This window comes from Lineus longissimus, chromosome 10, assembly GCF_910592395.1.
Source record: "Lineus longissimus chromosome 10, tnLinLong1.2, whole genome shotgun sequence".
Classification (NCBI taxonomy): Eukaryota; Metazoa; Nemertea; class Pilidiophora; order Heteronemertea; family Lineidae; genus Lineus; species Lineus longissimus.
In genome coordinates, this window is record NC_088317.1 from 18,727,231 (window position 1) to 18,753,321 (window position 26,091).

A 26,091-nucleotide genomic window follows, 5' to 3' on the forward strand; every position below is an offset into this window, starting at 1 on the left:
CTGCTGCCAAGCACAGGTAGCAAAATCTCCAAGACCACTAGTCAAAGAACTTCAGTCACATTGGCAACAGCCTGAAAGTTCCTCAGTGGAATGACACGCGTGGAGATGACCGGGTATAGGTAGCAATGTTGCTGTATGTTGATTAATGTCCATGCAACAATGTAATGTGTCAACATGATGTTACAGGCTAACATGCTTGCTAACAACCGGGCCTACATAAGCAATGAATGACAACAATCTTTCATATTGTTAAATACATTTTATTGTGAAAGACATCATGTAAAACTATGTATATTTTATGTACAAATAGATTGAGTAGGAATGGGACACATACATGACTTCCAAGTAGATTTACTGGACAAACAGACAGCTCATCAACAGACTTTACAGTTTGATATTCAAGTTGTCAGAAATTAGCAGAAAAGAAACAAGAAGTTGACACAACTGCTCCCATCTGATTTTACAATAAGCAAAAAAGTCACCTGTCTAAAGTTGACTATATAAAGATGAACTTCTTGTGCATTGGGAATGTTTGAGATGCTCGCTAGACAGTCCGTTTTGGTAACAAGAGAGTCCTGAACTGAGAGTTCCACCACAGACCCAGCACTTTGTGGTCAGGGTGGCATCCTCTCCAGTTTTCAGTTTTCATTAGGGAACAGAGAAGGTGAACTAACAGGTTAAAACTGCACTCATTATTGGCAACTCAGAATAAGATAGATATGTATACATAAGATATTGACAAAAGTAATCTGGATCTGTGTAAATTGTTGGTGAAATTTGGCAATAAATAAATATTTTCCAATACTTGTATATGGAAGGTTTAACCTTTATGAAAGGGAGCATGTCAAAATAATGTATTAGCAAAAAAAGCATTGATCTCTCCCTGATTGGTATGATACGAAGTTCCAGCGAAGAATACAAAACAATTTAGATTTAGAACATCCCAGTGCTATGATGATATGACTTATACAGTGTTCATAATGATAAACTGATTGTAGCGTGAAGTGCTTGTTCTTAAACTGCAGTGTGTGCATGGTTAATCCAAGCAGTGGAGTGAAACAAGGGGACAACATGGCCTTCATATAATGTCTTTTTGGCTTCATCAAAGTTCTGTACTATTACACACACTGAAAGTTGTACATTACATGGAGAATTAGGCTTGGGGTCGGTAAAGGGTTGGATGATACATTTGGAATGTTACAATCATTGTTCCGAGACCAACAAGAACATTAAGGTTTGGTGGCTCAGTGTTATTGCCTGTGTTATGATAGGCAGATTCAGACCAAGTGTTGAGGGAATGGCTGACATGTAGTAACTCCTTTGGATAAAAGGGCCTGTGGCTGGTTCCCAATTGTAGAATGTGACATGTTGCACTCAGCTCAGTGCACCATGTGTCATTAGCAATGCTGGGACCAGACAATCTGACCTGCTTTTAAAGCAACGACACCTGAGGAAGATTACCACAGTTCTCTTCATGATCTGGTCAACTGGCTTACAATAGGACACTACAATGTACTTATTTTCATATGGAATTTCACAACAAGACTTCTTACTTGGGCAGACGACAAAATAAGGTTAACTTTCTCAGATGCCCATGCTTGAGGTGTGACCATGTTGGAATGAATGAGAAGTCATTCCAACACCATCACATCTGAAATGTGAGTGCAATAGTTCTGAGATCATTGTCCTTAACTTCCATATGAAAATAAGCAACATCAACAGATGTTTCATCTTGTCCTCAAACAATCTTATAAGCACTCCTTGACTTTGCTGACGTTGGCATCCCTAGCTTTGAACGATTGACAAACACGCCATCTCGTGGCTGGGGCTTCTTGGTCTTCTTCTTCCTGGCCGCACGGTGGGCAGAGTCGCCAGAATCCTCATCCTGAAAGAGTCAATCGAAATAGGTGAGATTTAGTTTCAAATGGAGTGATGATACCTAATGGCAATAAGGACTTTGAATGCAATGATAAGGCAAAGTGAGAGAGGGGATCTTGCAACATCATGACATAAGGATGAACTTGACATCACATCATTGCTGACTGGGGAATGGAAAGCAACCATACCATTAGTGATTGATAACTTCCTATGAATGAATCTGTGCCAATATCATTTGGTAACCAAGATTAACATAAGCATTTTTAATGATCACTAATTGTACATACCAGATCTATACATGTTTAAATAAGCATTATTGAAATACAAGTTTAATTGTTTATTGGACCACACGTCCGTCGTGTCTGCTATTTCTCATTGGCAAACAGTGCTAATTCCAGATAATTGTAGACACCCACACTGAGAAATCAACACTCATTAAACAAATGACTTATGCAAAAAGAAATTGAAAATCAGAAAAAATCTAACTAAGAAATTTGTGATGAATCAAAGTCTATGATTTCTCACACTGGTTTTTCTGTCGAACTCACACATATTCATCAAAATGTTATTTGTCACAGTGGTATGAGAAGTTAGTATTCACAATAGAAAGAAAAACTTCAGTTTATAGGATTGGTGTTGCAAACATGCATGATTCCATAGACTACCCGGGATAGACCAAAACCTTTCCGGGAGTTGTGTTATAAGACAGACCAAAACAGGGACAGCTCCATCCACTGGGATTGTAAGAACTTTTGCCACAATAAAACAAAAAGAGATAAATCAAGGTGTGGTTAGGAGAACTTGGGTCAAATATTCATGTTTACCAAATATGAGCTGCGGCTAGTATAGCCATCTGTCCCTTGCTGAAGAAAATAGTTACAAAAAATACTTCAAAATTTATTTACTCAAATAGTTTTTTATCAATTCTCTCTGACGGTTCCATGAATGTTTCGTCCTTGAAAACATGAATTTTACGAAATAATTAACAACCCAAGCCCATTTACCCCAAACCAGTCCATTAGTTCCTCCCAAACCAGTCCATTAGTTCCTCCCAAACCAGTCCATTAGTTCCTCCCAAACCAGTCCATTAGTTCCTCCCAAACCAGTCCATTAGTTCCTCCCAAACCAGTCCATTAGTTCCTCCCAAACCAGTCCATTAGTTCCTCCCAAACCAGTCCATTAGTTCCTCCCAAACCAGTCCATTAGTTCCTCCCAAACCAGTCCATTAGTTCCTCCCAAACCAGTCCATTAGTTCCCAAACCAGTCCATTAGTTCCTCCCAAACCAGTCCATTAGTTCCTCCCAAACCAGTCCATTAGTTCCTCCCAAACCAGTCCATTAGTTCCTCCCAAACCAGTCCATTAGTTCCTCCCAAACCAGTCCATTAGTTCATCCCAAACCAGTCCATTAGTTCCTCCCAAACCAGTCCATTAGTTCCTCCCAAACCAGTCCATTAGTTCCTCCCAAACCAGTCCATTAGTTCCCAAACCAGTCCATTAGTTCCTCCCAAACCAGTCCATTAGTTCCTCCCAAACCAGTCCATTAGTTCATCCCAAACCAGTCCATTAGTTCCTCCCAAACCAGTCCATTAGTTCCTCCCAGAACAACAAATTGGGAAAGTTAAATGGTTAACGACAGAAGCAGCAACATCACGAATATCATAAATGTATTTAGTACTTTCACAATTTCTACAGCTAGCTCTGTATTGTTATGTTCACACTTAAGACTTTTGATAAAAGTTTCAAGTTGTTTGAAAGCTGATTACTTGAAACAAAATCTATTCAATGCCGTACCTGGTTGGCCGTCAATGTCTCGATCTCGGCATTCAAGTGAGCAATCTCTCGGCGGTACTCATCCAGCTGAGCCTCGAGTTTCTCACGGCGGATTCTCTCGTAGTCTAACTGTGCCTCCAATTCGCCGATGATTCTGGAAATACGAAGGACAGTTCTGGAATATCAATTGGTGTGTTGGTGACCTACTTTCGAAATCATTACAAATGTTTCAAATCGATGACATTATTTACAAATGTTTATGTTACTGTTGCAAGCTATGAAAATCTTTATCAACATCAAATTGCTTTGCATTTTTCAGGCAAAACATCACACGTGCAGTGAAAAGAAAGGAAAATAATTTTCTTAAACTCTGCAACGGCTAACGCTGTACAAACATATCCAACAGCATGGGTCCACCTACAATGTAGCTGTCATCACCTACAATGTAGCTGTCATCACCTACAATGTAGCTGTCATCACCTACAATGTAGCCGTCATCACCTACAATGTAGCCATCATCACCTACAATGTAGCTATCATCACCTACAATGTAGCTGTCATCACCTACAATGTAGCTGTCATCACCTACAATGTAGCTGTCATCACCTACAATGTAGCTGTCATCACCTACAATGTAGCTGTCATCACCTACAATGTAGCTGTCATCACATACAATGTAGATGTCATCACCTACATGTAAGTGACAAAAACATGACAATAAACAGCTCATCAGTGTCAACTCAACATGTTCAAGAAGAATCATAAAATGTATAATACAAAAAAAAAATTCTTGAAAGCAAAATATTTGAACACATAATCCAATCTGCACAAGAACCTGATATCCTTTTTCATTGCTGAGGTATGGAACTTATCCTTCCTGGAAATCAATGATGTTCGAGATACAAAATACATTAAACTACATTTATCAGCTAACCAGGAACTAATTTTCTAGCTGTTACATAGTTAGAATAAGCAGAGGCTGACATATTGAAAGGCTCGTCTACTCTAAGGATCAGCTACCTGAATTACGGGGATGAGTGGAGTTTGTGGGGAGCAGCAATGTGATAAAACAACGACCAAGGAATATTTTCAACTTCAATTTTGGAAATACGCTGAAATGGTATGAAATGAATAGGCATTACTAGGCTAAGACAGGGTCAGTTGATAGTGAAACATTCAATATATGCTTGCATTGACCAAGTATTTAGTACGACTGCTTGCACTGAATAAGTGTTTTTACTGATTCTGTGTTATGTTCCAAAAGAAATCCAAATAAAAAATCCTAGTAATGCCCACAGAAAGGGGACAAATTGCAAACAGTTGATAAAAGTCTACAACACTAAATACCTCATTGGATAAGAACTATTCGAGGAACTAAAAAACGTAACCACAAAATATGTAGAAAAACCTGTCATAAAATTCTTTGAAAGTGTAATGATGAATTATGATTATAATATACTATTAGAGGATGGTTATGGGGGATAGGAAACTTGTGAGGCAGAGGAGGGTGAGGCGTCTGGACAATAATCATGAGTCCCATTCTGATTGTGAAGATGCTCTAGTGTTCAGTGACTTGTTTCAACCATGCCACCCCAACAGAGCTCCACACCTGGCTTTACATATACGGCCATAATATTAATAACTGAGAGAAGGATTTAAAATGAAATTTAGAAATCAGATAGGTTTTTTGTCCTCAATATCAATTCTTTTCTTGAAAAGTCTTATTTCAAAAACTTGAGGGTGGCAGGTCAAACAATATTCTTACAGATAAAAGCAGATCCAACTCACTGTTTCGTTCTGAAGAATACAAATTTCAGAAGATTGGTAATCATTTTCGTCAAATCAGAGGGCAGACACTATACAAGAAACTGTTGAATAACAATAGGCCACAGCAAAAGATAGGAAATTTAGTTAGAAAAATATCAGCAATCTTATGAATGTCATCTAAAATAGGGTTGGAACAGTATCAGGTGGGATGGGTCAATGGGAGAATGAACACCAGTGTCTTAGGAGGAATTTAAGAGGTTATGGACTTACATCGTTTGGTTTCAAGAGAGATATTTACAGAGGTAAACTTATGAATTTTGGGGAGAGGGAGCTTCATCAGATTTCTAAAAACTTGTTACTCGTTAGGCGTACCTCTCATTTTCTCTCTCCGCACGCAATCGTCTTCGGTCCTCGGTCAGCTGACCACCAAGCTGGATGTAATTCGTTTTAGCAACTTCCAATAGTTTGTCCAAGTCTTCAATCTTCTTCTTGGAGCGGCCTGGAAAATGTACAGGTCAAATTTGCATTCTATTTTAGATGACAAAGAACTCAGCAAAAAGCTTCTTTACAGGAGTGCATGCATTACTTATTTATTCAAGACCATGAATGAATGCATTCTGTCACCAACTTAAGACTTAAGCAATCACAGGTTCTCCACGCTATCAGACAATAAACTTTTAAACATTTGTTTACCTAACGCCATCTTCTTCTGTTTCTTAGTGAGTTCTATTCCATCACCCTCAGTGTTTCCAGCAGGTGGCCGAGAGATTCCATTCTGCTCTCCGTCAACATCATCAGCATCGGCATCAACACCACCGTACTCGGCATTTTCATCATCCGAGTCTGGAAATGAGAAGGGGGACTCATGAATATCTTATGACACCATGTAGTGCACTTCTTTGAGGAGTATAATTCAAATCTACAGTTGGCAGTAATTTTAACTTAATTCCAGATTTTGTATCCCAACTGTGTTGTATTCAAACTGCCTCATATGGAAGGGGCTCCCACAGTTTGTCCATGCTGACCAAATGAACTCATATTTCTTTTGTAGATGGATGGGCCTGTCGATTCAAGTTCCCATACCAGGCACATCTTATAAAGCATGAACGATTATGAAATAGCTTCTGTCCTGAACTATCATATTCTCTTACCGTCTTCTCCACCAAGAACCTTGACGGCAGCCAGCTGAGCGAACCTCCTGGCGATGTCTTTAGGCGTCTCTCCAGCATTGTTAGTGATGGACATGTTTGCCCCCATCTCAATCAGCCAAGTCAAGATCTCAACGTTACCCTGACCAGCAGCTGAAAAAGTCATGATTAGACTTTTAAAAAGTTACTATGGAACTATGAGGCATCTAAAATTTGATTTGCAAGCCATGGAGGCCTCCTTCTGCTTCATTGACAATGAAGATCTCATGCCGGATGTCTTCAGCTCGTCTTCTTCTTCTTTCTCAGCATTTGCTCTGAGGTGTTAGGCAGCAAGTTTTGGTAAGAAGTAGGAAGCTTCTATTCCATCTGACCTCGGTAATCAGGACAGCATTTGTCACTCCCAAGGTGTCCTTAGTAGAGAGGTTCCACTCTATCAGTATTACACCAGTGTCAGGAAACTTCAATCACACCCTGTTACCTTTATGAGCCGGGCAAGCTCCCTTGTCGTCTCGTTCATTGATGTTGACCACGCCATTCTCAATCAACATCCTTAGATGCTGCAGGTCACCTTTGTAGGCAGCAACATGGGCAGGGAAGGCCAAATCTGGAAAAAAGATGAATATCATAAAGACTGCCAGACTGGGCTTCACCTGACCCCTAAGCAAATGAGCTGACATCAGAATATGCACAAATATGTTTACCATCAATGAAATACTGCAAAATGAGGGAAGTAGTACTCCAATTGGAAGACTTGATTGCATTACTTCGAAGAAATGAGGTTTTGCTTCAAGTAACTTCATGCATGCAAGCAAAACCTTGAAGTGAAGTGAAAAGCCAAAAACTACCAACCAGCTATCAAAACTATCAGAGCTTGAATAATCCTGAAGAAAACAGTTATTGCATTCTACCAAAAGATCACATGTGGTTTAGCAAACAAGCTGTGGCATACAAAGCAGCTACCCTTGACATGCTAACCTGAAATAAACACACTGATCCCATTCCATTTAGCTATTTCAAACATAAACAATATCATATCAAGTCTAAAACAGTCTTGATGATATGAAGCCCCTAATCAGTGAGGCACTTTTTAAAATCTCCTAAAAAAACAAAATCTATAAAATCATGCAACAAGCTCATCCCAGTTCGACTTACTATTGGTTTCAATATTTTTTTTGTCAGGATCATAACCACGATATCCTAAAGGCAAATTCATAATAGATGACAAAATGTAACTTTTTAAAATACTTTTATTGAACTTAAGCAAAAGATGCAACATTTTATGACAAATAAGCTAAGTTCCCTGTTACTGATGTCAACATTGCACTGTTATTTAACTGTCTGAAGCTGTTTGTGTCTATGGTGTAACAGCATTGCACTGTTATTTGACTGTCTGAAGCTGTTTGTGTCTATGGTGTAACAGCATTGCACTGTTATTTGACTGTCTGAAGCTGTTTGTGTCTATGGTGTAACAGCATTGCACTGTTATTTGACTGTCTGAAGCTGTTTGTGTCTATGGTGTAACAGCATTGCACTGTTATTTGACTGTCTGAAGCTGTTTGTGTCTATGGTGTAACAGCATTGCACTGTTATTTGACTGTCTGAAGCTGTTCGTGTCTATGGTGTAACAGCATTGCACTGTTATTTGACTGTCTGAAGCTGTTTGTGTCTATGGTGTAACAGCAACTACATGTATGTGTGGTTATTTCATTTGGCAAATATTTGCAAGCAAGATTCTTACCCTGAGCTGGTTAGGATAGGAAAATTAATATCCAAATATTAAAATGAAATCAAGTTTGAGAGCTTTATAATTATATACAAAAAATACTCAGTAAACAATAGAAAGGAAGTAAATAGTCAAATTATATCATCGCCAAAGTTCAACACCATTCTCAGCAGCGGCACGAGGGTATGGCATTTTCGTCACAGAGCTGTGATGTCACTTTTGTCTGAGTTTTGAATAAATTTTGATGCACACCCGAATAAAAACACTTTTTAGGTGGCAGACTTACTTTCTCCATCTTCAGGGTGGTCTCTCTCCCACTCGATATTATTGATATAATCGACTATTTCCTCCTTGTAGAACTGCTGAGCCAGCATCTTGGGGGTTTCACCCTGGTCATTCCTTGCCCCTGTGATGTGGGTTGGACTGGGGGCATTGGCGATAAGGAATTTGAAACACGGAAGGTGTCCTTCCATTGCGCACAGGTGACCTGAAATATAAAATAGGCCACTCCATATTTGTGCCTTCTTACTCTTTGCTCAAAGCCTGCCCACTAAAAAAGATTATATGACTGAATGTACTGAATTCCTCAGAACAACAATGGGATTACTAATCATTTTTATGTAATTATTCATTTTGTTCAAGACATTAAGAACAGATCTCTTAATGAACACAAAGGGGGCAAATAATGAGATTTTTGGCTTAAAATGAATCTCATACATTGTATAGTATTGTGTGGGATTGAATTGTACTTTAAAGCTTGATAAAGGCCAACATTGATACCATTTAGCATTCCAAAGACATTAATATTCAAACAGCCACTTGGCCTGACATTTTGTTCTGTATTGAAATGAAACAAAACTCTCAAATGAGATGAAGTTGTTATTACCGGTAGGTCGAGCAGAACTGTTCCTTATTTAGTTCAGAACAGATGCTCGGGACAGGCTATAGCCAAAAACATATCCCAAAAGATTGTTCCGTACCTGCAGTGTTTCCAACATTATCCACCTCCTCAATGTTGCCACCCCAACGAGCCAAATACTGGAGGCAGCCAAGGCGACCGTGGTAAGCAGCCGCATGCACTGGAGTCCAACCATTCTTATCTTTTGAGTTCGTATCCTGAAATTTCAACATATTTTAGATAAGTTCCAAACTGTGGCTTTTCTGACAAAGACAGTAAACCAGCAAGAGAATTTGTGTAGGTTGTTTTCATTTGGTTTGAAAAGGATCAGGATGAAAGCTTACCACTCCACTTCTGAGTATCGAATGCAATGTGAATGAGTTTCCATGAGCAGCAGCAAGGTGACACGGGGTACTCCCTCGAGCATCCTTGGCACTGAGGTTGGCACCATTATTCGCTAGAGCTTGGAGACATGCATCCTGTCCCCTTATGGCTGCAATGTGGGCTGGTGTCCAGCCTCTTGGGGTGGTTACAGTGGTGTCAGCACCATGCCATAACAACCAATGGAGACACTGAAAAGGAGATCAACAGAACAATTTTATTTTCATTGTCAGAACATAAAAATAATGCACAACTATTTCATTATTTAACAAACACCAAAGTGGTTGAAATCAACTGAGATAATTCATTGCATTTAAATTCACTGAACCAAATTTGAAGTTGACGTAAAGTAATAATGAAAACAAATCTCTTTGAAAATCCACAAAAGCTTCTGCTTGTAAATTTGAAATTTCTCATCAGAGCATATGCACTGACCCAGCAAAACAAGATGCTTGGTGACAAAGTTTGGCTCAATATAAAGTTCGAGACTACCTCAGACACTCACCTCTAGTGCACCAGCATGACATGCCCAGTGTGTGGGTGTGAACTTGTCCTTGCCATCCACTTCATTGATGCTCGCCCCCGACTTCACCATCATCTCCAACTCCTCAACATCGCCATTCCGCACGGCATCATGGATGTTTCCGTAGACAGTCTTACGAGTATCTTGAGCTGAAAATCAATCAAAATCTTTATTAGATATTGGGCCAATGCAGTGATGAAATGTTTCATTCCGAATGTCCTATTCCTGCGTGAGGAATAGACACTTTATTTGGCCAGTCGTGTCAGTGCAGTGGGGTTGTTGTGTCAGTGAGTTGTGCTGTCCATCCAATTACCATTCCCAGATTACTCATTCCTGCCCCTCGGTCGCCCTCAGATCAGTCATCCACTGTCACTTGTCAGTGTCACTGATCCAGTCAGTCCACCCTCAGTTAAGGCTTGTCTAATGTAGAGAAATTTGGTTCTAAAAATGCTATGCCTGGCACCGTCATCATGGTGCCAGCCAGCCACTGGATTCCTTACAAATCATGAATTTATAAAAGACATGAAATACTAGGCCTATACCAATTACCATACCATGTACAGATGTAAATAGTTCTAGTACCTGTAGCCTACATCATTCATACATGCAAACATTTCATGATTCACTTGGTTACCAATGTTGAATGCACGTTTTTCGGGAAGTTATTGACGTAATAACAATATCTTGGTATTTTTCCATATCTACATGATCTCAACTTTTGTTTTATGAAGGTGATATTAAAATCATTGCAGGGAATTTAGAGAATTTCGATATCAAATAGAAGTTACCTCTCATTTTGGGAGAAAAATTGTGCTTCCAGTAAACACAGTGGCGACGCGACAAACAAAATTCTTCGATTGCAATTGGTTTAAAACTGAAAATAAACAAAAGCAATCATCATAAATACAATATTTTGGTATCTTTTAAACTATTTAATTTATTCGATGGTATAAGGTAAGATGAGATAAGATAAACTTTATTTTCATCGGTATGGGGCAGGTCATGTGACAATAATATGCTACAATTATTTAGACCAATACTTCGTCCAAAAGGGACGAAGTGCGAGGTGCATACATTCTCCAAGCGTCGTCAATAGTGAGCACTGTTACTAAACCTCACTCGACCTACTGTCTCTGCCAAGGTCAGGGCGCCAGTCACCTCTCAAATTGTGGCAGAGGGACTATGGGAATTGCGGCGCGCTCGTTTGCATACCGCATATAAGAAGCGAATAAAATCTCCATTTCAGCATGGATGCCTTGGTGGTTCAGCGCTAAGAGTGTTTGACTGTGGATCAGCTGGTCCCGGGTTCGACTCCCGGTAAATCTGCCGCTGTTTTCTTTTTTCCTTTTTCCTTATCTTGTTATCTAATCAACAATGTATAGATGTTAAAATGTTCATTATTATCATTATCATACCCCGCACCCAAACTTTTCAAACTGCAGCACATACTGATTCCGGGCGTTCGAGTACTACCGAGGAATACGGAGGATGGTTCGAATCGGCAGCTGGTATTTTCGAGGATACATTGGGGCAAAACAGTATTAGTGGCGGACTGTGACTTTTCTAGAATTAGTCAAAGGGTATCCTGAGCTTCAGGTTGTGATACTCATATACAAAATATCGAGAGGCGGAGTACTAGTATATTTCAAACCACTGATTACATCAGGATGCCCAGGGAGCGAAACGACTTCGTTTTGGAGCGAAACGACTGGGGGCGAATAGGTGATGATCCGAAACCACCGGATACCAAATTGACTTTACCAAAATGGCCGGAATGGCCTCTTTCGGCGCCTATGGCGTTGTAGTGTTATTCACGATTTTATCATGGCAGGACATCTCCTCGAATTCAGGAGTGTCTGCATCGATGGAGAAGCAAATACCGACTCCAAAAATGTCCAGTTTTGCTGGACCCACCCTCAAAATTTTATACTGGTAAGAGTTGAAAGTTGGGTTAGGTTTGTCTTGATAGTAGATTCGTGTACATAAATGCACTGTGACTATAGAACCATACAACAATGGTGGTATGTGGTCAGCTGACTGAATTATGTCAATGGCGACATTGCTCATCCCTGAGTTGACTGTGACATAGAGGTAACAATAGTAATAGACAACCACAGAGATATTCAAAAAGCACTGTCAACAAATTAGGTCATTGAAGTCTTCTTTATTTCCATACCTCTGTCATACCGTAATCAGTTTCCCTGAAACGGTGAATCTTGGTTGGTATAGGCCTAGGCCTATTTTGTGTAATTTAATAATTTTTAGCAAGTTGAATTGATGGAAAAAAATATGTTTGTGTCATGGACATGATGATGGTAAACTCTTGTTGCCTGTGGAGTATGTTTGTAAACATCCTATTTTGGTAATTTCAAAATGTCTGGCCTGTGGGTATTTCTGTATTGACCTACTTTCCTCTGTGCTACTTTCAGTTATTCCTGAGGATACCAGCGGGTCTTTGAGCAGTTTGCTCAATTGATCCGTGACAAGTATCCCTCCCTCGCAGTGCAAGGTGACTACTACCCTCCACCCCCGCCGCGTGCACTGGGAGCTCAGATCATGAGCTTAATCAAACTACTCCTCATCGGTTTGGTAATAGCGGGGATGGACCCATTTCCTTATCTGAATGCAGAGACTCCCAATTTGTGGAGCTGGGCTCTCCAAAATAAAGTAAGTAACTTTTATAGTGAGTAGCAGGAGATCTCATGGAATCAAATCCCCTTGTGGTGTTGGAGAAGAATTTCAGCCAGAGTAGAAAGGCAGCGCAGAAAAGTCAAGAAAAGAGAACTCAAATAGAGACTTCTTGGTTAGCTGACCATAGTGGAGATCCTGTACTGGTGTAAAGATTGTAGTCCAGTGGTTATTTCGAATCTGCATCATTTTGACTTGTTGAAATGTTAACATCAATGTTGGCTTGATTTCTAAGATTGGACATCATTGCTTTTTAAACCAATTTGAATCAACATCCCAATAGTAAGTGCACTCCTCATCATTTGCTATTGTAAGTATTGACTTGTTAAAGTTGGATCCATTTCTTAGAAGTTAGATCGGACATTGTTGTGTTTTACCACAGTTACAATACATGTTACTTCATGAACGACTTTGTTTTCTTGCAGATCTATGCCTGTATGATGATCTTCTTTTTATCAAATGCCATAGAGGGACAACTTGTCTCCACAGGTGCCTTCGAAATTACTTATAATGGTGAGTTCCAACCTTTGTACAGTCAATTCAATGTCGGGGGTGTAATCTATGTGGGTGTTCAGAATACTGAGAGCCTTGTTTACAACAATTGTGCGTTACATGTACCTGATAAAAAAGCTTACTACAGCATGCATCTCAATGTATTTTATTGATTAGCAGTAATTTCAAACACTGCCATGTCCTTTTGAACCACACTGAATAGATTGCTTGAATGTGGTTTGTCTGGGTGTTGCTGAAGATAGCGAAGGCCTGATTCGGGGCCGAGATGTAAGATATGATTATGATGAGGGCGTTTGCAAAATTCAAGCTTTCTTTTCTTATGTCAGAATCTCTCCTAATCTCTGATACTGGTAGAAAGGTTCCTTTAACTTGAGGTCAGTTTGTTTTCTACTTCTAGACGTACCAGTTTGGTCCAAAATAGAAACAGGGCGTATCCCATCTCCACAGGAAATGCTACAGATCTTGGACAACCATATGCGCCTCAGTCACGGTGGACAACCATAAAAAGAGAGGAAGATCCCTGTGGAAAAATGATGGTAAGTATTCAGATTCAGAGCAGCTGTTTCTTTGACCTTGATACAATATAACTCTATTGCCTCATCATTCCAATTGGACATAAAACCAATCTTCCTTTTACATGCACCTAGGAGACCCTTAATCGCAAATTTGTTAACTTGATTTCTTCTTTTCAGAGTTCCTTTGCTGATCTTCACATGTTGCAGTTCATACATCGCTGTTTGTGACTCTATGACGGTTCACCTTTAAACCAGTTCACTGGCTGGGTGGACCTGAGCCCTCGTCACTGGGAGTTAGATGGAAACCTTCAACATCTGAGGATGATTACTGGACCTCATGTCATTCACGCAGGTGCAGAGTTCTTAAAAAGATTGAAAATTGGAGAGAGAAAATGGGAAAAATATTCTAAAAGTGTGTCCACCCATCAAATATAGCGGACTCTATCTTCAAAATGTTATGAAAGAATGGTCAAAATGTCATCCTATGACCTCATTATAATTTGCTCTCAAAATTTTGATGGGTTTGTGACACTGACTGAAGGAAAAATATAAAAATATGTTGTTTTATTTAAATCATTTCTGAGAGAGAGAGGGGTTTACCCTTAATCTAAATGTTTCCAAGTGAAAAATAAAGGCCTCCGTGAAAATACCACTCAAGAGGGGTTAATGTTCCAAAATAAAATTATTGTTTTACCGACTTGTATAAATGATAGAACATGATAAATATCTAAGTGCAACTTGTGTGATAATTCTTTTGCAAATTGTTTATCAACATTATTGAGTTGGCAATGAAAATTGTTGTCAAAAAAACATTGAGAAAGTCTCCAAGAGTTAGGAAACTGGGAACATCAAATAACAGATACAACAAAATGTCATTAGCCTTGGAATACAAGTTGATATTGATTTGAGCACTGTTCCTTTTATGTAGAGTGTTTCTGAAATGAGCTGGAATTGATGTTTTGTTGGCATATGGGATGATCAAATCCCCTCTAATAATGCATGCGTGACTATTGACTTGCTCCTTGACGTTGACTCATTTCACCCGTAGTTTCAGCCAGCTCGTTTGAGAAACAGAAACACTCCACACCATTGTTGCACGTTTATTGTTTATTCTATTTATGTGATTATTACTTTAAAGTAGTATTATTAACTTATTGTATTATCACCAACAATAGGAAATAACATATTTATTTACTGTAAATCCCATTGATGAGAAAGTCTAAACCTGACTTAAGATATTAAAACGATTGTTTGGCTGCATCATCAGGTTTAGTTGTTTGAGAAATTCTGAGCTTGCAAATTTTATGGGGTTTACGGTACTACTTTGCTTTGTACACAGAGAATAAAATGTATAGAATAGGTTTCATTAATATACCGTAGGTGCCTGTGTTATCTTGCAGTACATCTGAACTACTTGCACATGCCCCAGGTATCCTGAGATGTCATACCATTCGTGTTTCTGATCTGTCATCTTTGCTCAACACATTATAGACCTAGAACACTGTAGTGATTTCATTCCTTATATCTATAGTATTAATCCAATAGTATTCTTGCACTCCATAGCTTGGAACTTTCCACTACACGTTCTTCAGCACAGACAAGCTTATTTTGATGTATAAAACGTAAGAAAAGTCCCTGTAATTGTTGTTCAAGTATCATGATATCCTCCTAATTTGTCCCCTTTCTTGTTACAGCTTGAATCAAATAGATTTGTGTCTTTCAATATTCGAAACTACCTGTTTATTGTGGCAATCATGTCAAATAAGTGTAATTTGTCCAAGAAACTTGGCTGGCACAGAAAATGAGAATCTCCTTGATGAAGGAGATGGTCAGATGTCCTGTGCAGTGTGGGAGCGATTCTCAATCAAGTCAAACCATTATGAACGTTCCATGCTGTGAATAAATTGCACATTTTTTCAGGGATGTGAAAAATATTAATGTCAATAAAATTATGTGTTGTCGTAGTAATGACATTGTTTATTGGTTGTCTTTATGGTGTGGATCATTTGGATGTAATATGGGTCTGTTGGAAGCCCATACTTAATGAATCGGTCTTCTGAGGATGAAGTCACTGACGGCAGCAGAGGTAACAGCCAAATGATGGTTTCAGACATCAAAAGGCAACAGACCTTTGCAATGGCTTTCAGGACATATTCCAGTAGTTCTGGTTCTCGTTTCTGCTGAACGTCGTATCATGATGGAATGAGCTGTTGGCTCGTTGCCATCAGGTAAATGTCGAGGAGAAAGTATAGTCACCAATGCTTGGATTCAACTTGGGTCTGGACCCTAGCCCAAGACCTGTCTGGCATGGTTAGACCTTCCAGGAGCAAAAAGGTCAGGGAGCGAAACAACCGCAATTCTACTGATGGCAGTGATGCAATAAAAAAGGTTTTACGGATAGCCTCTCTTTTTATGGCTTGAAGCCCATTGTCTAAGAATTGAAACTGGGAGACACTGTGGTCTAGATAGACAACTAAGAGTATGTGAGGTTTGTAAGTCAGGGGTGGTTGAGGATATGTCTCACTTCCTTGCGACATGCCCTATATATGCCTCTTCAAGGGCAAAGCTCAATGCCAGTATGATACAAGTAGTCGCCATTTTCTGTCTGTGTCGGATCTGACTAAAATATATCTGGAAAATCCTTCACCTCCCTCTGCTGAGATTATGAGATAATCAATGAGTTCTTTAAACAGCGTAACTCTGTATTGCCATGATTTCATTGGCATTACTATGATTTTATCTTTAAATAGTTGTGAGCTTATTTTGTATACACTGTAATTTCTTATGATATATTTTGTAATTATTGTATGTTACCGTTGGCCCAATAGTGGGCGTTTTTAGTGTAATAGAAGAATTTGAATTTGAATTTGAATTTAGCCTCGGATGGCCTTTTTTACTGTCCGAAGTTTTGATTGGGCAAAAGGGGATGTGTCACGTGATACCGTTGTTATAAACAATATGGAGGACAAGAGCAAAAGTTTTGAAGTTTTTGACAATATTTGACATGAAGTTTCCAATGAAAATGACGCAAAACTTGATGGAATAGAAGTGTTTTTACGTAGATTTGTTTGGTAAGCGTAAGCCATTGTTCAAGTTTTGTAGATGGAATGTTGAGCAGAAGTTTGAATTACCAATCGCAATGCCATTGCCAGCAAATGATTGATTCAGACTGACGGACACTATCTATCACACTATGACTATGAGTATGAAAACCCCCAAAAAGTGACTGCACTCTGCAGAACGGACTCGGCAGAAGAGTCTCAGCTTTGGTGGTTGCTGTGTCCAGGTAGGGTCAGATGTAAGCCGAAGAGAGCAGGCCGGGTTATAGGGGGATGTTATTGTTAGTAGTATTGTACACTTCACGATGACATGGTACAGTACACATTTAAAACCAACAACACATGGGTCACCCCGCATCCACTGCACTGTGCACATGGTCACGGTGTTTAGCCTAAAGCCAGTTCAACGTAGAAAAGAGGTAGATGGCGTCAGGCAAATTATGCCAGTATGAATGACTAGAATGGCATGACGGCATGTGATGTGTGGTGAGGCCAGGTCTTTGAATGCACAATTCCCTCCCCCAGGAGCTCCTGGTATGGTTTTGTTGAGACCCGTGTTCTGACAGTTTGCCTTTCGTCTGTACAGCTATTCGAGATGCCTCCTAAGAAAGGGAAGAAGAAGGGAGGAAAGAAGGGGAAGAAGGGTGGAAAGAAGAAAGTGTTGAAGGGAATGACAGAAATTCCTGAACTACTTGTCAAGAGATTGCTGAAACACTATGAGAATCAGTGCAAGGCCACACAATGTGCCATCAGCCCTTACATGAAGAAACTGATGAAGGACTGCATGGAGAAAAATCAGCTTCTTGTCAAAGTAAGAATTTGTGAAATAAAAAAAAGTAGCTTTGCTTGACCTTGGGCATTGGATGAAAGCGATGATTTAAAAAAATTACAATCTCGGGTCAAAGTTCATGAAAAAAGAGCTCACTATTGCTATGCTAAGAAGAGCTGTTATCAATAAAAAATCCATTTTACTTTCATGAATGGGCCTTTTTTTGGTAGCCTTTGCAGCATTCAATGAAATTATGTTATGTTGTAAATGTATGCCTGGGGCCAATTGACATAAAACTAGCAAGAGATAATAATATGGCAACCCTGTAACCTTATGCACAAGAACTGCTTTAAACCTAACTTTTGTATTCCACTTCCAGATAATCTTAGAACCTCTGCCTGTAGAAAGCAAAGATGATCCTCAAGTCACTTTAGAGCCGTTGATCTCCTCCCTCCGAGGTGAACGCTATACATACATCAAGGATATCCATATTTGGGATATGTTGATGAAGTATGAAAATATTGCCACACTGGTGAGTAATAAACTGAAAAATATTTTTAAAAAGACCCCGTTTCCAACGATTGTCAAGCAGAGAATTGCCCTCTCTGTCACAAGAGGAAGCGACCAGGAATAGGACCCATGATCAAAGTGGAGAGAGGCGGATTCTCTCATAAATACATCAATCTTACCTCTGTGCAGTGGCAGCCCTGTCAAGCTGTACTGCTGTAATGAACACATTCTTATTCAGTTCATATTCAAATTCAACATGTGAAACAGTTATTAAGTCTCTTTGTATTCATTTCAGGCGTTATTCCTTGAGAAGGGATTCTACCAGATTCGGAGCGTGGAGATGATCGACTGTCTGATTGAGCCTCATTCTGTGGAGAGATTGTCCAGGTCGTTTCCATACTGTAAAACACTGACACACATTATCCTAGACTACAATGAGTAAGCCCTTCTAGTTGCAACATTTTCCCTGTAAAAAAACGGTCTAAATGATCCTACCTTTTTGACAAATGCCACATGCATTGGAAATTTAGTGAATTCATTTTAAAATGGCTAATCAGATCTAACTTTGAGTCCTGACACTGCTAACATTAGAACTTTTATGCTGCTCAGACAAATTTGCTTGGTGGCTACTTTTATAAACAATATATTTCAGCTTTGGAGATGAAGGTTGCAGAGGGCTCTGTAAAGGACTTGATGGCAACAAGACCATGTTATCAGTCAGTATGTGCTACTGTGACCTCAGTCGTGATAGCGGGAACGTGCTCGGCAACATGATAGCAACGACGGCTGTGAGGGAATTATATTTGGATGGCAATGAGTTGGGCTGTGAGGGGGCGATAGATATTATCAAGCTTTGTGTTGATCAGGCCGAGTTGGAGACACATCAGAAGGAGGAAGAGGAGAAGAGGAAGGCTGAGGAAGAGGACGCAGCAAAGACTAACCCAGGTGAGTCTTCTTCTCGATCGAGACAATCACTTTCAATCTTACAATGTCAGCGGTTCTGACTTTAACATTTTTAGGTAGGTTATATTTCATCGAAATGTGGTAAATGTGGTGAAATGTTCATTCGTTGAGCAGACACTTCCAGGCCCCTTATGGTCATGATAGCATTACTTCTACTGTCGTACCTTATTCCGTTTGAGCATTGTGGTCTTAGGCTTGAGAGTTTGGACGTCTTTATTATTGATCGATATTTGTTCTCAAACACATTGATCCCTTTCCAGCAGCGGGAACGATGATCAGTCGAACCAGCAGTGCCTCCGCGAAGAGTGAGGAGAGCAAACCGGCCTCGGCCAAAAAGGGAAAGGAAGGGGGAAAGGGCAAGAAGAAGAAGAAGGGCAAAAAAGGCAAAAAGAAGAAGGAGGCTCCACCCCCGGCTGTTGGCCCGTGGATTCATAAACTACACTTGGCTGATAACGCCATTGATGGATTCTGTTCTGATACGTTTGCACCTGTCATATGCATGAGGTTGTTTAAACAGTAAGTTCTGGTGGACATTCAATAGGAAGACGGGTTTGGAGCCCTCTCTAGTTCAAAACGACCACTCCAGGGAATCGCATCATTTCTTTCCTGAGATAAAAATGGGGCCCATTTAGGGAAAAAGTTCTTTAATATTGCCAGAAGTATATGTGGGACCAGACTCTGGACAGTGGCTGATATCCAAATGTGATCAGTCAAAGATGCAATATCCAGGGCAGCAAAGCTTATTCCTTACCATAATAACATACTTATGAGTGATTTGAAAGATGCAGGGGCTACATTCAGTATTCTTCCTATTTCGCAGACTGCTGATTCATTCCACGTGCCTTGAAGAGATAGATTTAGATAAGAACCTCATCGGTGATTTAGGAGGACGTGAGATAATGACAGGGCTGGAGATGAGAAAAGAAGGTAAGAAATGACATTTGTGACCATTCACATCAAAACACCATATCTATTAAAGTGTAGTTGAGTCGTGAGCTTGTCAATTTTGTCAAAATGACTTGCTTTGACAGTAAATAACCTTGAGTTTGTGTGATACCTTTTCAGCTAAACTGAAATCTGTTGGTGTTCGAACCTCTCACCGTTTGAGTGCTGACGTCTACAACACGATTCACAAATTAGGAGCGGCCGTCAAAAAGAAAAAGAAGGGAAAAGGCAAAAAGGGGAAAAAAGTAAGTATGTTTAACTGTTCAGTCGTTCATTTTCTGCGTTGCATGCCGGTTATCACATTGGTCATTCAGATTGATAAACAGTTACGGGCCACAATAGATATTTGCCAAAGTCTTTTGTAAAAAGACTTTTAAAGGCATCATGATCATTACAGCAAGTTATAAAAACTATTTTCTTTCATTTATCTTACAGAAAAAGAAGTGAGAGACCAATGGAGATTGCCAAATATTGCCAAACTGCCAGAATGTTTCCCTGCATCAGAGATGTGTCCTTGTCTTGTTTGTGAAGTTGGTGATCATGGATTGGGTGACATTCACTTCAGATTTGAACATTCAGGATTTATTGTGTGAAGTATTGAAAAGACAAATAGAACTGACAAGGATTGCAGCAGCAAGAAATGGTTTTTGATCTCCATCTGTCATCAATATCATGTCGAGATGTTTCAAACTTCTTCTCCTTCATATTATGCCACCATATCCTGTAGCCTTCTCTATCCTGCTGTTCATAACTAAACTCCGTCCTTATTGTATGTATGTGCCTTCGGATCTTCAGGTGCAAAAAAATGTATTCTTAGAACTTATTTTGTACAAAGTAAGACTAGAATCCAAATAATGTATCATTATTTCATTGTTAACTTTGTTATCTTGTCCAAACTACGTATATGATTGTGATATATTTTCCTGTGAATAAAATTCTATTATTGCAACATGGTGTTGAATGATTTGTATGATCCCAGCTCAGTTGCAGATACCAAGACAATGCCATGATGAGTGGTGATATCAGTTTAATTACGATGCCAACTTCTGATGACATAACATTGGTAACGCAACACGTTACGAGCCAACAGCCCACCAATGACGTCGCAATGATGCACTAGATCTCGTGAGCCGCAAGTGGTTCACCATGGTCTTTCACCTTGTTTGTTGTTTTTTCTGGTTGTAAAACCTCGTGTCCAGAGTAGGAACGCGAGTGCCTCCACCCCCTGGCAGATCAGAAGCTACCTCATTGCCCGGCACTCGTGATATCTAACTCCATTATCTTCAGCGGTTCATTTGAAACTATTGAATGTGGTATTATCATGATGAGGGTGAATGTTGCTCAAGTGATATAAAGGGGAGTAGGTTCATTCAAGGTAGAAAGACATCAAGACATCTTTTTCAAATGACACATTTTATTTCATTGTTTGGCTTACTGATAAACATGTCATGTGGTACAATTTTCACAAATATTTGACACCCCAAACTGAGACTGTCTGACAGCTCAGACAACTCATTCCATCAGTCATTCCCTTCGATTGAAATAGTTGAGGACTCGAAATTTGAGGCAGACATACATGTAGTGGAAGTGTCAAAATTTGATGTTGACAAGGTGGACGCGTCAAATATGGAATTGGTCTCTTCGGCCCCATCACAGGGTGACATCTCGTTCATTAATTGTCCAATAGAGTTAGTTAGCATCGTCGTTGAGAATGTGTCATCACGACGTAACCCTAATGCCTTGTGGAAATAGTCTATGGCCATGGCACTTTCACCGATGAGCGAGTAGGCGTATCCTATCGCAGAGTATGTGGAGGGGTTCTGTGGTGATAAGATGAGTGCCTTGCGATGATAGTCGAGGGCGTCTTCATATTTTCTGAAATTGATAACACAAGATATCTAAAAATTGGAAAAATATTAAATACACATGTAGAACACATTTATATCATTTTGAGATTTACGACCTTAACTAAAGAGAGTTGTTGACGGTATCTTGTATGGTATGGTGATTGGCTTACTTTAATTTCCTGCAAGTGTGTCCCATATTGTTCAGCAGAGGTTCCCACTTTTCTGCGATGACCTCGCTGCTCACAGCTTGTATCTTCTCCAAGGCATCCAGGAAATACTTCTCAGCACCGTGCCAACTGAAAAAGGAAAAAGCATGCCATTTTAGACTCAGAGGAAAAAGTATTTTGTTTTTCATTTCCGTGGCTTAGTTGAAAGAATACGTTGATGACATTGTAGCATCCATTTTGCCAAGACAGGTTTTAACCCAAGAAATGTTCCAAGTTTCCCCGTGGATGAATGTCCAGAATGACACCATATTCCCACTCTTCTCAATGTTCCTGATTGTGGACTCGTATCTTGAAAACATCTCTTACTCTTGGTTTTGAAAGGCAATGACACCCATCTCGTGGAGAACAAATGGATCTTCTGGAGCTATCGTTAGAGCCTGCGTGAAGAATCTCTCTGCCAGCTTTGGGTTGTTGGTCAGGCCGTATTCTAAACCGATGTAGAGGACAGGCAGATGACACCTACAAAAATATTCTGGGCGTTATTTGCGACAAATGTGAGGTAAAGAATTGATGCAAATCTGATCTCTAGAACTATTCAAATTGAGAGTTTGGTCGCGTATGCACACATTAGCCTTAGCATACAGGGCTATTGACTCAGTGGAAACAAGTGGTAGGGAGCCCAGAATCTCAAAATGCCAGCCTCTTCCAGAACCACCAAGGTTTAGTCAGGCACACGATTCTAGCTCTCAGCATGACTGTATAGGGAACTGAGTATCCTTTCCAAGCTTACCCTTTCATAAGTTGTGCAGCAGTGAAATATGCAGCCATAGCTTGGTCGTGTTCATTCTCTGAGGCAAATGAATGTCCAAACGCCAACCACGCCGGCCCAAATACCCGGTCTAACGTCGTCGCTTTGCTGAAGTACCTCCGGGCAGGCTCGTTCTTCCCCACGACAAGGTAGTAGCAGCCCACGGCAAACCAGGCCACAGGTTTATTCGGGTAGAGGTCAACGAGTTTGTGAGCCAAGTGAAACAGATCTGAAAAGAAATATAGTGTTCTAAAAAGTTGGATATGGACATAAAGTATGCTTTCTACATCTGCTATTAAGTGCCATCCGTTTGTCTGGTCCTAGTTCCAGTCAAAACTCAAAAAGATAGTGCTGTCAATGGTATTGGCCATGTAACCACGGGGCATGGCTCCATAAGCCAAGAGTCTCACTGGAACAAGTTACACATAATCTCATTTGTCCTTTATGTCTTAGTGTTTGCAGTAGCAACATCCTAACTAAACTCAAACAGCAAATACTTTCAGTATCAGTTACCATTGGACTTCTGTAGCTCCACCAACACAGCAATATGTAATGGTAAACAGTGACTGTGGTAAGGATCCTTTTTTAACACCCTGCAGCAAATAAAGGAACAATCATTAGGGGTTGCTTCTTGATTATCCAAGGGGCAAGGTGAAATTACGCAGTGTCGAGTTCAAAGGTACTTCTCTCAAACTGACTGGTTCTGCTTTGGCTCCAAGCAAAACTGACAGTTGGTTTGGATCAAGTAGATTCGAGTTACTTCAAGCATTGACCAGCATCATCATAACCATGAACTGCTACTACTATAGAGAATGTTACAAACAGACTACTAACATACTAATGATTCCATACACTATGTATTGCACAGAATGCGAATACATTAACAGACATCACAATTGTTGTAAAATAACTCACTTACATTGAGGTTATTTTCGCACACTCTCTAAAATCACAGTTGTAGTAATGTCTCTCAGCCAGGTTGACAACAACATCTAGGTTTTCATGGAGGGTGTCGAGTGATCCAGGGATGGCCAGCTCACTGGGTTTATTATACTGGAAGACACAAACAGCTGTGAAGTGATAACTGTAACAGATTCATTGTTCAATATACAATGATGATGGAACTGGCAAACAAATGGCTTGATCTCTTTCCCTCTCTACTGTCCACTTGAATGGCTTCTCTTGTTTCCCCTGGCATTGATGCCAGGAATCCATCTCAAGCTACTCACCACAAGGAAGGTGTCTTTTGTTTGTCTGCTATAGGCAACAGGTACAATGAAAGATTTGAACCAAATCTCTTAGTCTCACCTTCTTGAGTTTATTTTCATACAGAAATCGTACGAGTTCAATCTCTTCCTCCGGACACTGTTTACTGATTGGCAGGGAGTCCAAGAGTTCTCGTTCCTCCTGTGCAGACATCATGTTATTGTTGACGAGATGGTTAAATGCCTCGTAACAATGCACATCCAGTCTCAAAGCTTCTCGGAAACATTCCGCGGCCAGATTGCGATTGTCCATGCACTCGTAGACCTTCCCTCTCAGGAGACATATAGAGGCATTCATCTGTAGATTTAGAATATATCTATATTCATGAGAGATGGAATGCTCTAAAACTTTCATCATCAAGATACTGTGTTGACGCAATGAAGCTCGTTGAGGGACGCCAGTACAAAAGGCCAAGACATGTAAAAACTACGAGTCTCTAAAGTCTATTGCCGAAAACTCATTACTTCCAAGCAGAAGCTACATTTCAAACTTAAAGACTTTAGTATCCTCCAGATCTTACCCCTTTCACAGGTACACCATCATCTGATTCTTGATTGATTTTCGTGGTTGATTTGTTTGAAGAAGCCTCTGGTGTGTCCAAGATGTCCAGGGATTCCTGCCATTCCTTACACTCATACTGAAAAAGAATCTGAATATTATAAGGTAACTTCAAGAAATAGTATTTTATGTCCAATTAGATATTTTAAACAAGCTACAAGTTCTTGAAATGGTCTTAGTCTGTCCAAATAATTGATTTGTCACCTCACATAATGACAGATTTAGAAAAAGTAATGTTGTGATCCACCATCCTGCTGTTGCAATTTTTACTTATTATACGAAGTCAAATTATTCAAGTTGTCTTCATCAATCTTCTCCTTTAAATCACTGTAGCCAAGTCTCAGTCAACATGTCCCATGATATAACAGCAGTCAAGGCAATTAGAATGGACAACCTTTTGCCTACAATCAAAACTCCAGAAATACTTACAACCAATTAATCAACTTACATGACATTTCGCTGCAAGGTACCGACATGCAAGATGACTTTTATGGAGATTCCTTGACACAAGTAAATGTGCTGCCCTGTGATACTGGCCCGTCAGGAACATGGTCTGGCCATACCAGTAGATATCCAAGATCTCACCTTTGGATAAGGAGAGAATCTTGTCCGCCCAGAATAACGCACTGTCATACTGATGCTGGAAAATGGATTTTAAAAGTTATTCACTTCCATGTGACAAGTAGTTTTAAGCGTTTTTTTGAAAACCTGAGTGAATGTGGACTTCCAAGACCGTGTCTGTGAATGATTGATGAAGCTGTCATGTCACACAGAAGTCAGTCATGCTCAGCCTCAGCAATGAATTCGCATCTCATACTGATACTCATACTAGACATAGAGCAGTGCCTGTGGTCAAGGAGGATGAAAGTGGTCGAACTTCCAAACATATGGGGTCATCTACTGTCCAAAACAATGTCAAGACAGTTCTCTTCCAACAACACTTCATGTTATTTCAGTTTTGATGAGTTCCGCCAGGTGGCGTAAATTTTAAAACGAACGTTTTTTCTCACTTTGAAGTCATTTTTCTCAAAAACTACAACAGATTTTGCAACAAAGTAAAGTTTTCCTACGCCTATATGTAACCTTTATTACCTTATCAATATAATCATGCAAAACAGATCGCAGTTTGACCAGATCAAGGGCATTTATTGCCTTCAAACACTGCTCTCCTTCGGATTCGCCCGCCATGTTGAAGAAATCTGTGGGCCAATAAGATGTCGCGAAAGCTATGGCTTTCCGAAGACCTTTTATGAACCAGCTGCTGATTGGTCAACTTTGTTAGTAGTATTGCAATCTCCCGGGCGCCGGGCCAAATGTCCAATTTACATCCACCCGCCGAAATTGTGGCAGAGACAGTAGGTTGAGTGAGGCTCGGCAACGATGATTACCTTTGA

At 39.9% G+C, this 26,091-nt stretch overlaps 4 protein-coding genes across 6 annotated transcripts; 2 read left to right on the top strand and 2 right to left on the bottom strand.

The window, feature by feature from the left end:
• Positions 1-250: 250 nt before the first annotated feature.
• Positions 251-10,920, bottom strand: LOC135494594 (ankyrin repeat domain-containing protein 42-like). Of its 2 annotated transcripts, XM_064782710.1 has the most exons (12): positions 10,878-10,920; positions 10,072-10,238; positions 9,530-9,757; positions 9,268-9,403; positions 8,574-8,774; positions 7,043-7,168; positions 6,568-6,717; positions 6,110-6,259; positions 5,789-5,915; positions 3,671-3,803; positions 2,703-2,741; positions 251-1,885 (listed from the first exon to the last, which is right to left on the bottom strand). In XM_064782710.1, the coding sequence occupies exons 1-12, from the start codon at positions 10,882-10,884 to the stop codon at positions 1,739-1,741; spliced, it is 1,611 nt and encodes a 536-aa protein (XP_064638780.1). In that variant the 5' UTR covers positions 10,885-10,920; the 3' UTR covers positions 251-1,738. The 2 variants fall into 2 exon arrangements, with proteins under 2 accessions (XP_064638780.1, XP_064638781.1); XM_064782711.1 differs by lacking the exon at positions 2,703-2,741.
• Positions 10,921-11,854: 934 nt separating this feature from the next.
• LOC135494967 (thioredoxin reductase-like selenoprotein T) lies at positions 11,855-15,773 on the top strand. The gene is made up of 5 exons (XM_064783335.1): positions 11,855-12,021; positions 12,519-12,756; positions 13,203-13,290; positions 13,688-13,826; positions 13,983-15,773. The coding sequence occupies exons 1-4, from the start codon at positions 11,855-11,857 to the stop codon at positions 13,792-13,794; spliced, it is 600 nt and encodes a 199-aa protein (XP_064639405.1). The 3' UTR covers positions 13,795-13,826; positions 13,983-15,773.
• Positions 15,774-16,748: 975 nt separating this feature from the next.
• LOC135494713 (uncharacterized) lies at positions 16,749-21,000 on the top strand. Of its 2 annotated transcripts, none has more exons than XM_064782954.1 (9): positions 16,749-16,876; positions 17,451-17,675; positions 18,013-18,165; positions 18,439-18,581; positions 18,796-19,088; positions 19,367-19,622; positions 19,927-20,033; positions 20,172-20,296; positions 20,487-21,000. In XM_064782954.1, the coding sequence occupies exons 2-9, from the start codon at positions 17,460-17,462 to the stop codon at positions 20,496-20,498; spliced, it is 1,305 nt and encodes a 434-aa protein (XP_064639024.1). In that variant the 5' UTR covers positions 16,749-16,876; positions 17,451-17,459; the 3' UTR covers positions 20,499-21,000. The 2 variants fall into 2 exon arrangements, with proteins under 2 accessions (XP_064639024.1, XP_064639025.1); XM_064782955.1 differs by having other exon boundaries at positions 16,767-16,882.
• A 481-nt stretch (positions 21,001-21,481) lies between these two features.
• Positions 21,482-25,893, bottom strand: LOC135494682 (cell division cycle protein 16 homolog). The gene is made up of 10 exons (XM_064782883.1): positions 25,790-25,893; positions 25,146-25,337; positions 24,660-24,776; positions 24,182-24,436; positions 23,793-23,926; positions 23,387-23,466; positions 22,856-23,102; positions 22,432-22,584; positions 22,069-22,194; positions 21,482-21,926 (listed from the first exon to the last, which is right to left on the bottom strand). The coding sequence occupies exons 1-10, from the start codon at positions 25,883-25,885 to the stop codon at positions 21,572-21,574; spliced, it is 1,755 nt and encodes a 584-aa protein (XP_064638953.1). The 5' UTR covers positions 25,886-25,893; the 3' UTR covers positions 21,482-21,571.
• Positions 25,894-26,091: the final 198 nt, after the last annotated feature.